Raw genomic sequence first — 14,358 nt, 5'->3', positions numbered from 1 at the left:
ACTCAAACTCCAGTAACATATTCTATTCCAAAGAAGCCACAAAAATAGAAGCCTACAGTCCTAGAAAATTATTTAGTATTCAAAAACATTAATTGTCCATAACTTACTTCATGCTTGCCCATACACCATTTCTGAGTGAGATAAGTACAGGGTGGACACTTCTCCTCACTATGACATGAATGGTACACTGCAGCCACAGAGATATGAAAGCCATAACAGTTTTATTAGCATACTTCAGTTGAATGCCTTAAAGGAGACAGTTAAGACTATTAAACAAGAGTTTGCATTTCAAAATAACACAATTTATGGTAAAGATGATGCTTCATTGAAGAATAATGAGTTCTTTAAAAATTATGATAGCAAGTGTTTAGGTGAATACTCTTCTATATTTTCTAAATTAAATAGCAGATAATTTTCTAACTTTTGAGTAGGGTTATACTATCAACCATAATTTGACAGAAAGCATATCTGTTTGACCTGTGCTATTTACTTTGCCATCAACCAATGTAATTCCAAAGAACACAGAAATTAACTGTTCACTAAATTATTCTACTACTTCAACAGACCACTTGATCTTTGGAATGTAGCATTTAACATGTTGTGACTACTAATAAGGATCAGAAAAAATGACAATGCTTTTACCACTGAGAAGTACCACTAGTAGTATTCATTGAAAGTTTTCAGCTGGTTAGCTTTTAAGGAAAGATTTTTGGAAATACAGTTTCAAACAGACTTATGTACACTTTTCTACGTTTTGATTAAAAGAAACCCAAGTACAAAACAAACAAAAAAAAAACCCACAAGCAAAACTAAATGGCCTGACTTACCTGGATGATCACAGTCATGTGGCCTGGTACATGTTTTTTTACACTCTGGTGGCTGAGTGCCACAGGGGACAGGGGGGTAAATCACAGATTCACCACAATAACAAGTTAACTCATCAAAACCTGAAAAAAAAGTCAAATACATCTTAATGGCTACATGCATTTGCATGTCTTGTCCATGACAAATCTTTACATACCATGCAGATGTTTTACTTTATCTTCGGGGTTTTTTTATATTAAGCACTAGTATTTGATATTAGTGAATTTATTAGTTTTTCTGGCTCACACAAGAAAACTAGACTTTAATGATTTTGTTAGGAATCATGCTTGTCATGTGCTCCCATGGTTTGCAGCCAAGTTTCCAGTTGATGGCACTCAGAGCTCACACACTGAACAGAGAATGAGATTATACTAAAAGATATTAAACATTAACTATGACGGGATAGACACGAAGTGCACAGATCTCTGTCAGATAAGTACACTGACCAGCTGCTTCATTTGTTCATTTTATTTTGTCTTCACTCCATTTTCCCATGCATCAGCCTTGATTCCTCCCAAATAATTGAACAAAATAAATTTTTCCCTATTGTAGTGGTTTGACCCTGGCTGAATGCCAGGCTCCCACCAAAGCCGCTCTATCATTCCCCTTCACAAGCAGACAGAACAGAGAGAATATAACAAAAGGTTCATGACTTAAGGGCTGGGAGAGGTCATTCACTGAATATTGTCACAGGGAAAACAGACTTAATTTGGGGATATTAACTGAATTTGTTACTAACAAAATCACAACAGGATAATGAGAGGTAAAATAAATCTTAAAAACATCTTCCTCCACCTCTCCCTCCTTCCTGAGCTCTACCTCCTCCCCTCCAGCAGCACAGGGAGACAAGGGAATGAGGGTTACAGTCAGTTCATCACACATTGTTCCTGCCATTGCTCAGGGAGAAAGTCCTTCCCCTGCTCTAGTGTGGGGTCCCTCCCACAGGAGACGGTTCTCCACGAATTTCTCCAACACAGCTCCATCCCACAGGCAACAGTTCTCCACAAACTGCTCCACTGCGGGTCACTTTTCCATTGGATGCAATCCTTCAGGCAAAGCCTGCTCCAGTGTGGGTTCCCCACAGGGTCTTAAGTCCTACCAGGAAACCTACTCTAGTGAGTACACAGATCTCTGTCAGGAGTCTGCTCCAGCACTGGTTTCCCATGGGTTCACAGTCTCTTTTGGGCAGCCACCAGCTCTACATGGGGCTACTCCATGGGCTGCAGGTGGATCTCTGTATCCCCACTGACCTCCATGGGCTGCATGGGGACAGCTTGTTTCACCATAGTTTTCACCACGGGTTGCAGAGAAATCTGCCTGGAGCACCTGCTGTCCCTCCTTCTGCAGTGACCTTGGTGTCTGCAGAGTCGCTCCTCTCACATATTCTCAACTCTTCTCTTCTCTGGCCACAACTACACCTGGACAATACCTTTTCTTTCTTAAGACAGAGGCATTACTACCATTCCCGATTGACTCAGCCTTGGCCAGCGGGGAATCCGTCTTGGAGCCAGGTGGTATTGGCTCTGGCAGACATGGGGGAAGCTTCTAGCAGCTTCTCACAGACACCACTCCTGTGGGCTCCTGCTAACAAAATCTTGCCATGGAAAACCGATATATCCATTGACCCCAGTTTAGCTACATCTGCACCCAAATCTGCTATTTCTGCTATCATTAGCTAGGTCATACCAGCATGACACAACAAGCAAAGTTCTGTTGGCCTTGGAAAATTCCACTCCCAAAAATGTTCCAAATAACTCTCCTCCTCCAATTACTTGTGAAGCTCAGCCATCTTTCACTCTTATGGGTGAGGAATAGATGTGAAATCCATCCATTCCTCAAGGAAGCATCTGAAACTTTTTTCAGCTTTTCACCTTGTTTTTTGTTATGTTCAGAAATTGCTCATGTCCAGTTATTTTTTACAGTCTGTTCCATCAGCTAAACCTCAGGCGAGGCCCTACTCATTTGCCCACGTGTCTTGGAATACAGCTGTTAGTAGAAAGAATTGCAATTCTTCTCTAAGGAGACTCAATTACAATAAATTCTGGCAAGTAAGAATGCCAGGGAGAACAAAATGTTATGAGTTAGAAGAAAGAAGTAGAGAAGATTCAGAACGTCCATTTCTGTGGAAAGGAAGCTCGGGAAAGAGCTGTCCCTCACTACAGGTCTTGAAACAACCTATAATACTCTAGACTTCAAAGCCACAAATCTTCCCTAGTCCAGGAAGATGAAAGACCAGAGACCAAGGTCCCTGGAAGATCTGAATGTTAGACAGCTACACTGGCTGCTTGTTATTGATTAGAAGTGACAGGCAAAAAAATCTTAACTATAGTGAAAGTCTGTAACAGGGTGAGTTCGAAGGATGCTGAGATTGACAGCCAAGACGCTGCTGAGAGCTCAACAATAAACCCAATATTTATTACAAAGGTGGCCAAGTAAACGGGAACCCAAAAGACAGGGCAAGTGGCTTGCAGCTGATCATGTCACACAGCATTTGATACCATGGCTGATGTAGCCCAACTGCAAAGTCGTGATTCAAGAGGTGAGTCAGAGTCAAGAATGGCCTCCTTAGTGCTCAGAACTCCAGGGTCACTATCATATAGAAACATACAATGTACACCTCTGAAATCTCGACTAGCAGCATTCAGGGAAAGCAGGTAAGAAACCTTTAAAGATACTGGTTAGCTGATTTACCTCTGGATAGATTCAGAATAGGAACCTTCAGGGACATAGAGGTTTAAGCCAAATCACCATAATTATCTGGTTCCTGGAGTAGGTAACTGCTTTTCCAGTATTGAGAAAAGGGCCACAGGGCCTTGCTGCAAAATTTCAGCAGGGAAGATTGACCTCTAGATTGCATCACATCCAACAGTGGAGCAATTTACACAGGAGGCCATCCTTAGCTCTCTCCAGGTTATGACAGGCATATGAATCTTTGGTCTGAGAGTGAACTACAATCCTCAAAAATATTGCAGCAATGTGGAGAAGTTTAGTGATCTTAAACATTAAACCCAAGGAATCCACTGAAGAAAAACAACTTTTCAGAAGAAACTGCATTCTGACTTAACTAGACCAGAAGTTACTAACAGGACCTCTGAGACATTAAGATTACTGTTTTGCTTTGTCAAGAGAAATGGACACAGAAATATTTATATTTCTAAAGAGAGTACAGTCAACATGCTTCATATTCATAGGCTATTAAGACAGACTACAATGCTATTTCAAGGACAGTGAGCTTCAGAGGTTCTAGTACCTTCACTTTTCCAGAATATTTCCATGAAAAATTGGTCTCCACAAAACTGGAGGTCTTCGACTACATCCACATGCGTATAATATAGCAGAGACTCATGTACTACTGCAGCTCAGGCACTTCCAGTTGTAAACAGTATCCTTATAATCTACATCACCTGTCTCTCTCCCTTTTCACCAACGTGAAATGGATCAAATTCTTTATCTGACCAATTAAATTAGTATCTTTCTATAATAAATAAGAAATAATGTACTTTTGCACATAACTCACTTGTTTGCCAGCATGATTGACAACTGCCCCGATGACAGGGTTCTTCACATCTATGAAGCCCACAGTTGAGTTTACGACCACAAACCAAGGAGCACTTATGTTCTGTGTCCTAGGAAAAGGGAAAAAAAAAAAAATCAAAACCAAAACAGAATTGAACTATAAATGCCACTGGTTTATTTTTTTCTCTCGGTGGTCAGTAACTAGTAACTGACAAAACAGTATAGTGCAAAAAATAGCTTAGGCCAGATCTATACAGTTTTTCCATCACTGAATGGATATACAATTTCTAAAGCACATTCTGTTAAGACTTCTATTAAGTAATATCCCTCCCCTCTACATTCTCCCTGGAATCACTGCACTGATGAAAAGCCCCTTTGCACGGATTTAGCTGGAACATGGCTTTATATTTATAATGATACCCATAAAACAAATCTTGCAAAATAAATGCACACACACAAACTTTTTGAGCATGACCAATACTGCAAATAAAGAATGAAGATGCACAAAAATTTAAGGATACAAAAGAAAAAAAGACTGTTAAAATCACAACCAAAACCAAATATACACCATATCAAACTATTTTATAAAACCACATGTAAACTTACCACACAGCAAACTTCATTACACTTGTGTCGTCCACATGATCTTTTCTTGTTGCATCGCTTGTCACACATGAATGTAATTGCAGCTATTAAAAACAAAAAAAGCCCCTAAGAAGTCTTAACTTTCATGTCATTGCTTATGCTGAGAACAAAAGCTGCAATCACAATATTATGCTAAGGCTGTTTCAGGGCATGGTCTAGAAAAGACTTAACACAGAGTAAGCCAGCAAGCAAACTTCTAAATTACTTGTTCTCCCACATTAATTCCCCATGTGGATACTTGTCTTCCTTTAAATAAACCCTTATTCAAAAGGATTTTGGAGAGCAGAATACCTGAAGCTATTTATTTCACATTAATCTTCACACCATAAACTAAACAGGATATTCTGTTACACTGAAGTCCTACAAACATCCAAGACTGATTAAACTGGTAGGGCAGTAACAGTCAGTTAAAAACAACTATGCTGATATCCTCATGAAACTAGTGCTAACAAAGAGCATCCTTATTACCATACACAAGTAACAAAAGCAATCACTTCTGGATTCCACAAGAGCAAAGACATAGACAAAAGCTCAAATTAGGAAATATGCATATTAGGTCCTTATATCTTGTAAATAAGTACCTCAGTATGACAGGGGTCCATCAAGTAAAGATTTCACTGAGGGGAATTCTGAGATGCTACATACAGAATACTAAGAAGCATCAAACAGGAACTATCTGCCAAGCTCAGATGCAAAGACCAGCTGCAAAAACCAGCAGCATACCATGTGAAACAGAATCAAAGCTTGTACTTCCCCAGAAACTTGGGCAAGAGCAGAGCAAAACTATTACTTTGAATCTGAGCTGTGCAAGTTGATCCAAAGATACACAGGATGATGGGAGAGGGCAACCTATTGAATATAGTGCCATACAAAACTGTTGTTTAGACAGATTTGTCTGAGACCAAACGTGAAGAAGTCTTTCCTGATGTAAAAGATGGATAAAAATTAAAGATGTTAATTTCAAACCTCTTCCCCAAAATAGCAGCATGACCAACACCATGACCAAGTAGCAGCAATGACCAACTTGACACAGTAGTACAGATAAAAGAAGTACTGATCAGCTCTTTGCCAACTTTGTCAATCAAATACCAAACTACTGTGAGCTGTGTATAATTTTTAAAACAATTTCACATTGTCATGGGTTTGCTGACCAGCCGCCTGGGGGCTGAAAATAGTTTTTTCCAGGTGGATTTCCAGAGCAAAGGCAATCAAGAGTTTTAGTTATGCCTCTGTCAATCACATATTTAAGAAAACGGAAGAGAAGCTGTGTAGCACAGAAATTAGGAGTCATGTAGGGGGAGGTGGCAGGTCCAAAGTGTGGGCCAGGCCTCCCTCCTTCCCCTGGCCCTGGGCCAGGGGTAGGTGTGGCACTGAAGCCCCCCTGACATGTAACTGAGTGGAGAAAAAACTCTAGAAGAAAACTGTTTGGACGAGAAAAAACTGCTGCAGAAGGAATTCCAGGCAAGAGAGATAGCGCAGCCTCCAAGGTCAAAGCTGGCAGCTGGAGGAGAGAGAAGAGAAGCCCGAAGGGGGGTCTCCTTCTCTCCCCTCCTCTCTCCCTTCAGCAGGGAAAAGACTGAAAACTAAAAACCGCTGCCGTCTGTGGAAGATTACTGAGTGCAGAGACCTCTCTCTGCAGCTCATGAAGGAGCCCATGCCAGAGCAGAGGAGTGCATGAAGAAGATGTGACCCTGTGGGAGGCCTAAGATGAAACAGTCTTGCTGAAGACCTGTGGCCCATTGGAGAAAGAGAGACCTATGCTGGAGCAAGTTGGCTCGGGCAGGATCTTGTGATCCCAATGAGGGATCCACGCTGGTGCAGCTGAATTTGTGACCCTAAGGGACAGCAGATGATGGAAAAACTGTTGCCCAAAGGTAGACTCATGCTAGAGAGGTCCATCAAGGACTGTCTCTTGTGAGGAGGGACCCCACAGTAAACGGGTGGACTCAAAAGCCATTATCCCCTGAAACTGCGGTGAAGATCCATGGTAGGCAAGTGTCTCCTTGCAGTCCATGGAGGACACCACAGGGCCCAGGTAACCCCCAGGCTCTGGTCTTAGCCCAGGAGGGGGGTAGGCCCAGCCCTGAGGTCGACATAGAAGAGAGAGAGAGAGAGTTCCAGCTGCGACGAATCGGAGCTGTCATCCTAGTGATAACAGAAGAGTGCTGCAAAATTATTTAGAAGACCTGTAGTTCTGGAAATGGAAAAAAGACTGCTTTTCCTCCTAAACTGATACAAGGGGGGAGGGATACTTCTGTAAATACATAGCACTTTTACCTAGTTAGAACTGCTGTATATATAGTTCTTTAGGTTTTATCTTGCTGGTAATAAATCCTAATATTATTCTCCCCACATCAAATCTCTTTTGTCTGCATAAACCTTCTCTCAACTTCTAGCAATTGTGAGGGGAGGGTAGAAAAAAATGGCCCAAAGTAAACCCACAACACACATTACATATGTATTATAACCTTGTACCTTTATTTCTGAGAAGAGCACATGGGACTTCCTAGGAAACAAAGAGGGAGCCATTAGGTTAGAACAGATGAAACACCTGAACCATACTTATCTAGAAAACTCTTGGTCACATGATAGAGACTCAGTTTTCAAGCATATAACACATCTGTATGCAAAAGTGAAACAAGACTAGGAAAAAATCCTCAAATATTTTAACATAATATTTTTTCCATAAAGAGTCAATACCAGTTAAATAAGAATTGTAGTTTTGTATTCTCCACTTAATTTGCTGTGAAGTGACAAAATCAGGTTTGTCCTAAGAAACCAGAAATTTGTATAACGGAAACCAATAGAGATCTCCTAGAGAATACCTGACAGCCCAACTGTCCCAAAAATGAGATGAGTAAAAAGAGAAAGAAAGAAAGAAAGAGTAAAGTCAAATCTTATGCTCTAAGAAGTTATACCTGAAGATCTCAACATAAAAATAAAATGTAACGGATGAAAATAACATAGTTGACATTTGAACCTTCAGTCATCACAATTTTATATTCTGGTTGTCATTTCTGAGTATCACATTTTTCATGACTGATTTAAATTATCACTGTAGTTCACTCTTACCTTTTCAAGAAGTATCTTTCTGGTGTCCGAGAAGCTGCATAAACTAAAACCAAAACCTCACTACTTTATTTCAGGACTCAAAATACAATCTGAAGCCTTCTACCCCATAACTACCTTCAGCAAACTCACAGGAGAAAGTTGTTCCAACCTCTAGCAAACTCTCAGTCATTTCTATGTACCTTTAGACTTATATATTTAGAATGATATATTGCAGATGATATATAATGGTTCAAAAAAGTAATCAGAACTCCTGTCATTGTAGCAAAAATTTTAAAGCTATGATTACAAAAAGTATTATACTTCAAAAAGATACTAATTATTATATAACAATAGCTGAGAATAGCAGAGTCATTGTATAAATATACAAATTATAGGAATCAGTAAAAACTTCAAATTCTTTACAAAAATTTCTACAAGAAATTTATAAGATATTACTATAAAGTTTTAATTAGGCTGCCTTCTCTCAGTTTACTTTACTCTTGGTAAAACTACCATTCTTTCTGCTATATAAATACTCCAGGATAATATAGGATTTTGCGGACCACTTACATTAGTAGAACTGTGTGCAAACTCTGCCAAAATACTTCAAAAATTGCCTCCATAGTAAATAGCCTATATCCAACTTCACTGTATAATCTAGTTAGCATGTATCAGTCAGTATATAACACAGGTTCTTGCAACTAAGGAGCACAGCACCTCTTATGCTTCTTAGCTTTCTTCTCCTCAACTACTTCAGTTCCTTTCTCTCCACAGCTTTGAAAACTAACAAAGATTACCTGTTTCCATGGTCAAACTTTATACACTCACCTTTTTTTTGAAGCCACACCTACAATAAATATTTGATGTGTGAGAACATGGTCTACAGTCTCCTTCGTGGCAAAGGCTTTCACATGTATGAACGAACTCTAGCAAAATGAAAATACAAATATTAAAAATAAAAAAATAAAATCTATGACCTGGAACTTCATATTTATCAGGAGCATCATTGGTCAAAGACACTAAGCTTATGTGCAGCTGGGGTTTATTTCCTGATTTTAAAGGATCATTATGAATAAACAGCCAGACTGCAGACTCTGCAATGGTTTTTAAATTCAGTTTGGTTAAAACTCAAAAGCACTAATCAAATAATTATTTATTGAAATAAAGCACTTAAGGACCACTTTTTTTTTGTTTTGTTTTAAACTATGAGATACTTTGAATACTCTGATACAAAAATTTCTAATTACCATAGCTACCACAAGAAAGAGGTTTGCCACATGTTTTTCCACATGACGGGATAGGATCTGTGCATATTTTACGTTCAACACATCCTAGTTCCAGTAACTTGCTGAGAGGAGTCTGACCACAGGGACAGCGATACACTACTTGTGGAAGTCGTGGACAAAGCTGGCAAGGCTGAGGATGGCATACTTGCTTACAGTTGTGCCTCCCACAATTTAATTTCCTGGTTAAAAAAAACAAAATCAAAGAAACAAAAAACAAAACAAGCAAAAACTTAAAAGGGGAATTATCTAGGAGTATCATGATCACTCAAGTGTGAATAAGATGACCTTTTTCTTTTCAAAAGCCTGAATTATAGTGACCTTACTTGCCACATATATTCTGACATGAGAAACTCCCAAATCCATCAGAGAATTCTTCCTTTGACCCACACAATACTTCTTTAAAGTTGCTTCCACAGTAACACACTGAAAGAAAGAGGTATTTCACAGTAAACAACACAAGAGAATATCAGTGATTAAACACCTCCAGCATATATAAAAAGTGAAAAATTGTTACAGTCAGGTTTTATTTCAGCAACAGAGGTTTTCTGTACTGCAGAAGTTGGAATTCCAGCATTAGTTGTTTTGATAAGGAGATAAAAACTAAAGGGGAGGTATTATCTGCACAAAAAGCTTACTTGTTAAGCAGTCTACACAGGAAGTTAATTATTACCTTAAAAGTTGAGAAAACTAACTTGCGATTTTCTATGTTCTATGAAAATGTATTTGTATACTGGCATACATACTTACTCACTTCAATTTCCATTCAAAACCAAGTTTGGAAAATTTCAACAGAAATCATCAGAGGCTTGTTGAAATACCTCTATTTTTCTTCCACATACTGTTTAATTAGGTCTTGTAATTATAGTAAAAGATTCAGTAGGGCCTTAGGACGATTCAGATAAGAAGGTATCATTAGTCCAAGCCCTTACTTAAAGCTGAGTCAGCAATGAGATCAGACCATGTTACTCAGTGTTTTATTCGGCTGGGACTCGAAAACCCCCAAGAAAAGAGTTTTTCCTTACAGCTAGCTGTAACTTTTCAATTTACACTCATTGTCTCTCATCCTTCACACATGTATAGCCTCTCTCTGTCTTCTTAATTACTGAAAGGCCACTATTCAGCTGTCTCAAGCTAACAAAGTCCAGTATCACCAGCCTGTCCTAATAAGGTACGTGCTCCAACAGCCTAATCATCGTGGCAGGATTCCAACAACAGATTTTGGTTTTGTTAAATAAAAACTGGTACTTGCCTCTTGGTACTGTGTTGGTTTGGGTTTTTTTACCCTCTTGTTTTCATAGCATAGGATGGATATACGTAATCAATTTCAATACTTACCTTGTTGTACCGTTAACTGGCAAGGTGAACATTTTCCTGCATGGCACACTTGAGTACAGCTGTGCTTACCACAGTTTAAAGTATTTCCACATACATTAGAACAACGAATTTTTGTTGACTGGCCACAGCGAACTGAATGACTGCAGAGAAATGACACCATAGTCTGTCAGCTACCTTAACATCTACACAGTGTTTGATAAAAAGGAAAATGCATTTTCAGTAAAATGACAAAGTCTTTTTATTCACGACATATTTCAGGAAATAATACCGCTTTCTTTTTTACCTGCTTCCCCTCTCCCACCCCGCTAAAGTAGAACACGTATCACAGTAGTGAGTCTACGGATTTTTTCCTGAAGAAAACAGGGGGGAAAAAAACAAAGGTGACACTAAAACCTGAACCTTGTGTATGGTTATGCATTGTGCCAGAAAAGCAGGTATTTCTAATACAGACATCCTTCCAAAGACTTAAACAATCCTAAGTCCACAATGAAGATAGGAATGTGGGCCTTAACAGTGAGTCAGTCGTCTATGAAAAGAATTGAGTATTTAATTAAATTGTCAAAAAATGGGACAAAACGATAAATTCTCCCCATTTTCAACTCTGGTTGGCCCATACAATGCCTATAAAACGGAAATTTAAAACAGTAACCTCACAACATTCTAAAGTAAGCGGTGCCACGCCATACACCTTGGATGCTAATACGAGACATGTGAAATAATGCTATTTTGAAGCAAGTTTTAAGTATCAAATGTAGGTTTATAAAAATCAGCAATCTGGTGAAGTAGCTGACATCTAAAAAAATAATAAAACAAAGTTCATTGCACCTATTAAACTTTTAAATGCCAGAAATAGCCAGAAAAAGAAAACCCAACCAACCAACCAAGGAAAAAAAAACAATTAAAAAAACAAACAAACAAACAAAAAACCATAAAAAATCAACCAACCAAAAACAATAGAAAAAGGAAGTGATCTTACTAAGTAAAATATAATTCAGTAATCTACAACCAATCCATTTTTCTACTGAAGACAAAGTCCTTTCAACTACAAATAATGCCACAGAAATTGCTGTACCACCTTCTAAAAAATTAAGATCATGTGCTAACACTGAAACTGGTTTTTGTTTGCTTTGGTTATGTAAACAAGCACAGGTAAACAATTTATTACACAGAATCAGTTCTAGGTAGCTAAAAAAAGGATTCTAAAGACTCAGACCAACTGATCATGAGATAGTATGGGCAGTACCATCTTGCTGTTGACAATGACACTACAGGCATCAAACATGCAAGGAAATTATAGCCTTCAAGTCTGGACAGACTTATCTGTACAATTTCTGAGAAAAGCACGCATTATTTTTGAAATTATTATTTCTGGAATGAAGTAATTCAAGACAGTATTCCATTCAGATAGAAAAGATGTGAACCTTTTTCTACAAATTTCTTGGAGTCTTCTACCAAATTAAATAAATACTAGTACAAGATTTCAAAATCAAATCAACTCACAGACTGCTTGGACAATTCAGCTACATGTATCATAAATGGATGAGTTTTGTTATTTTGATTTTTTTCTTGAAACATTAAAAATAGTTGCATTTTTTTCAAAATATAAAATTCTCCAAATTATTTTAACCGCAAATAAAAGTTACAGCTCAGAATAAACTTTGTTCAGTATATTGAACAATAAACTACAAGAAAGGAAAAAAATTAATTTAAAATTTTAATAAACTGTTCTTTTATTTTTATAATAACTAAACTTTTTTTTGTTTAGTAGAAGCATTCTTACCTTGTTTGTCCACATTCACATGATTTTGTCACAAAGGCTGGGCATGAAGGGCATGGTCCCGGATGACAAAGACTTTTTAAAAGTTAAAAAAGCAAAGTTAACTTTAGCTTTATTACACTCCCAGAGAAACAATCCACCATGACCCAACCCTCAGTACATTATCAGAACATTAAACAAGACTCCTACACTCCTGAAGAGTATGAAAGCATTATTAACACATTGAAAAGATTATTACAGTTGTAGTCTCAAATGTCACCAATGCTAAAGGAAAACCAGTATTCCTGCTGCTGTCAAATCAACAGTAACACATTTCTGCTACTAACACATTTCATATTTTACATTTCACCTTCAGACACATATCAACTCAACTGTGTTCATCACTGATAACACCCAAAACAATCTTCACATGTCCAAACCATTAATACATTTCTTTCTTCATTGATCTTAAATAGGTCAGAGATAAAAACTTCTCAGTGAATTTCTTCTTTTGAGCTGGTGGCTTTATCTTTGAACCCAGCGTTTCTACTACCACCAGTAAGAGGTGTTGCTCCTCTTCCTGTAAAGTAACATGGCAGACACAGCAAGTCTGCCTCAGTTTTCTTTCTTACTATCAAGTGCAATTTCCTTTGAGTGTCATCAGTGCCAGTTCTTTACATGATTATCAGATCTCACCTTCTACTTCAAGAAACACTAGGTGTTCCCTATCTGCATGCAAGACCTTTGTTGGGTACAGACAAGCCCAGGTTTGTGAAATTATACTTAACTATCTTGTCTGCACCCTTTCTTAGCTAGCTCCCAGTTTCCTTCCTTTGCAAATACAGCAGCTCTCACATGGAGCAATTACTATTGGTCAGGACTCACCTGCACACACGTCCAAGCCAAAAGAAAAATAAAAAACTCAGAAAACCCCATAAACACAGACTACCCAGTTACAAGACAATTATTAAATTCCCCAAGTACAGTCACTACAAAAGTACTAATGAGTATACCAGTTACTATAGTCATGTGCTGTATAGTTGAGTCATTTTCACCAGCTCGTCAACAGTGGTCTGGATTCTCTTCTTCTTTTTACCACTCCTCCCAATTGACAATAAGGCCTAATCTATCACTCAGCTTAGGCTGGCCCTAAGAGTAGAGCCAAGCAATTACACTATAAACTAATTCAAAACAATAAAAAAAAATCCCATCACATAAAACATACTCCAAAAAAACCCAAAAGGCACCACAACCCTTCCCCTTTCGTAGGTCAGTTTTATGACACAATGCAGAGTTGAAAAAGTACAAGAGTACAAGGAAAGGGGGAAAAAGCAAATTGGATAAAGCAGACTAAACACGATACAGAGGGAAATAGGAAGAAGAAGAAACCAAAACCACCACTGAATTAATTAAAACTGTGTGCTGGTTTAGAAGTAAACCTGTGGGAAAAATGAACCCAACTCAAGAGAAATTACAAGTCAGAGTTACAATTTACTAAAAAAGATTACAGCACCAAAGATCTATGAAGGAAGTCCAGACACTAAAATTTAAATTAATATAGAGAAAATTTCATTTACTGCCTTTGTAACACCTTTTTCAAATGCTCTTAAAGCCTTGCAATGTTCCAGTTGGCAGAGAGAACTTTGAGAGTCTTGGAAGAAGTTTAAGTTTGTCATGAAGTTTATTATCAGGAACATTTTACTGAAGGTGAAGCTAGGTGTTTCTTTGATGTAGAACCTTACAGTGCAAAATGAATTTCAATGTATTAAATTAAAAATGTGAAGAGAACTCACTCTCTGAAGTGCTATGGATGCCACAGCTAAACGCTAAAAAAAAGGCTTGCAAAGCGCTCCCCTTTCAAACAGCTGCTTGCCTATTCCTCAGCTCTGCCAAGTCAGCTGTTTA

The 14,358-nt window shown here is 38.1% G+C and overlaps 1 protein-coding gene across 2 annotated transcripts in view; it reads right to left on the bottom strand.

Moving 5' to 3' along the window:
* Positions 1-14,358, bottom strand: part of NFX1 (nuclear transcription factor, X-box binding 1) — a 63,336-nt gene that overhangs the window by 29,045 nt on the left and 19,933 nt on the right. For both annotated transcript variants that reach the window (XM_050310700.1, XM_050310690.1), the window contains exons 6-15: positions 12,478-12,549; positions 10,698-10,837; positions 9,686-9,785; positions 9,324-9,541; positions 8,905-9,002; positions 7,501-7,531; positions 4,987-5,069; positions 4,382-4,490; positions 828-947; positions 108-187 (exon numbers count right to left, since the gene is read on the bottom strand). In XM_050310700.1, coding sequence (XP_050166657.1) covers positions 108-187; positions 828-947; positions 4,382-4,490; positions 4,987-5,069; positions 7,501-7,531; positions 8,905-9,002; positions 9,324-9,541; positions 9,686-9,785; positions 10,698-10,837; positions 12,478-12,549 — 1,051 coding nt within the window. The remainder of the gene's footprint in view (positions 1-107; positions 188-827; positions 948-4,381; positions 4,491-4,986; positions 5,070-7,500; positions 7,532-8,904; positions 9,003-9,323; positions 9,542-9,685; positions 9,786-10,697; positions 10,838-12,477; positions 12,550-14,358) is intronic.

Source organism: Myiozetetes cayanensis, unplaced genomic scaffold, assembly GCF_022539395.1.
Source record: "Myiozetetes cayanensis isolate MyiCay16 unplaced genomic scaffold, myiCay2020 scf1, whole genome shotgun sequence".
NCBI classification, from domain to species: Eukaryota; Metazoa; Chordata; class Aves; order Passeriformes; family Tyrannidae; genus Myiozetetes; species Myiozetetes cayanensis.
This window is presented reverse-complemented; position numbering and strand designations above follow the sequence as displayed.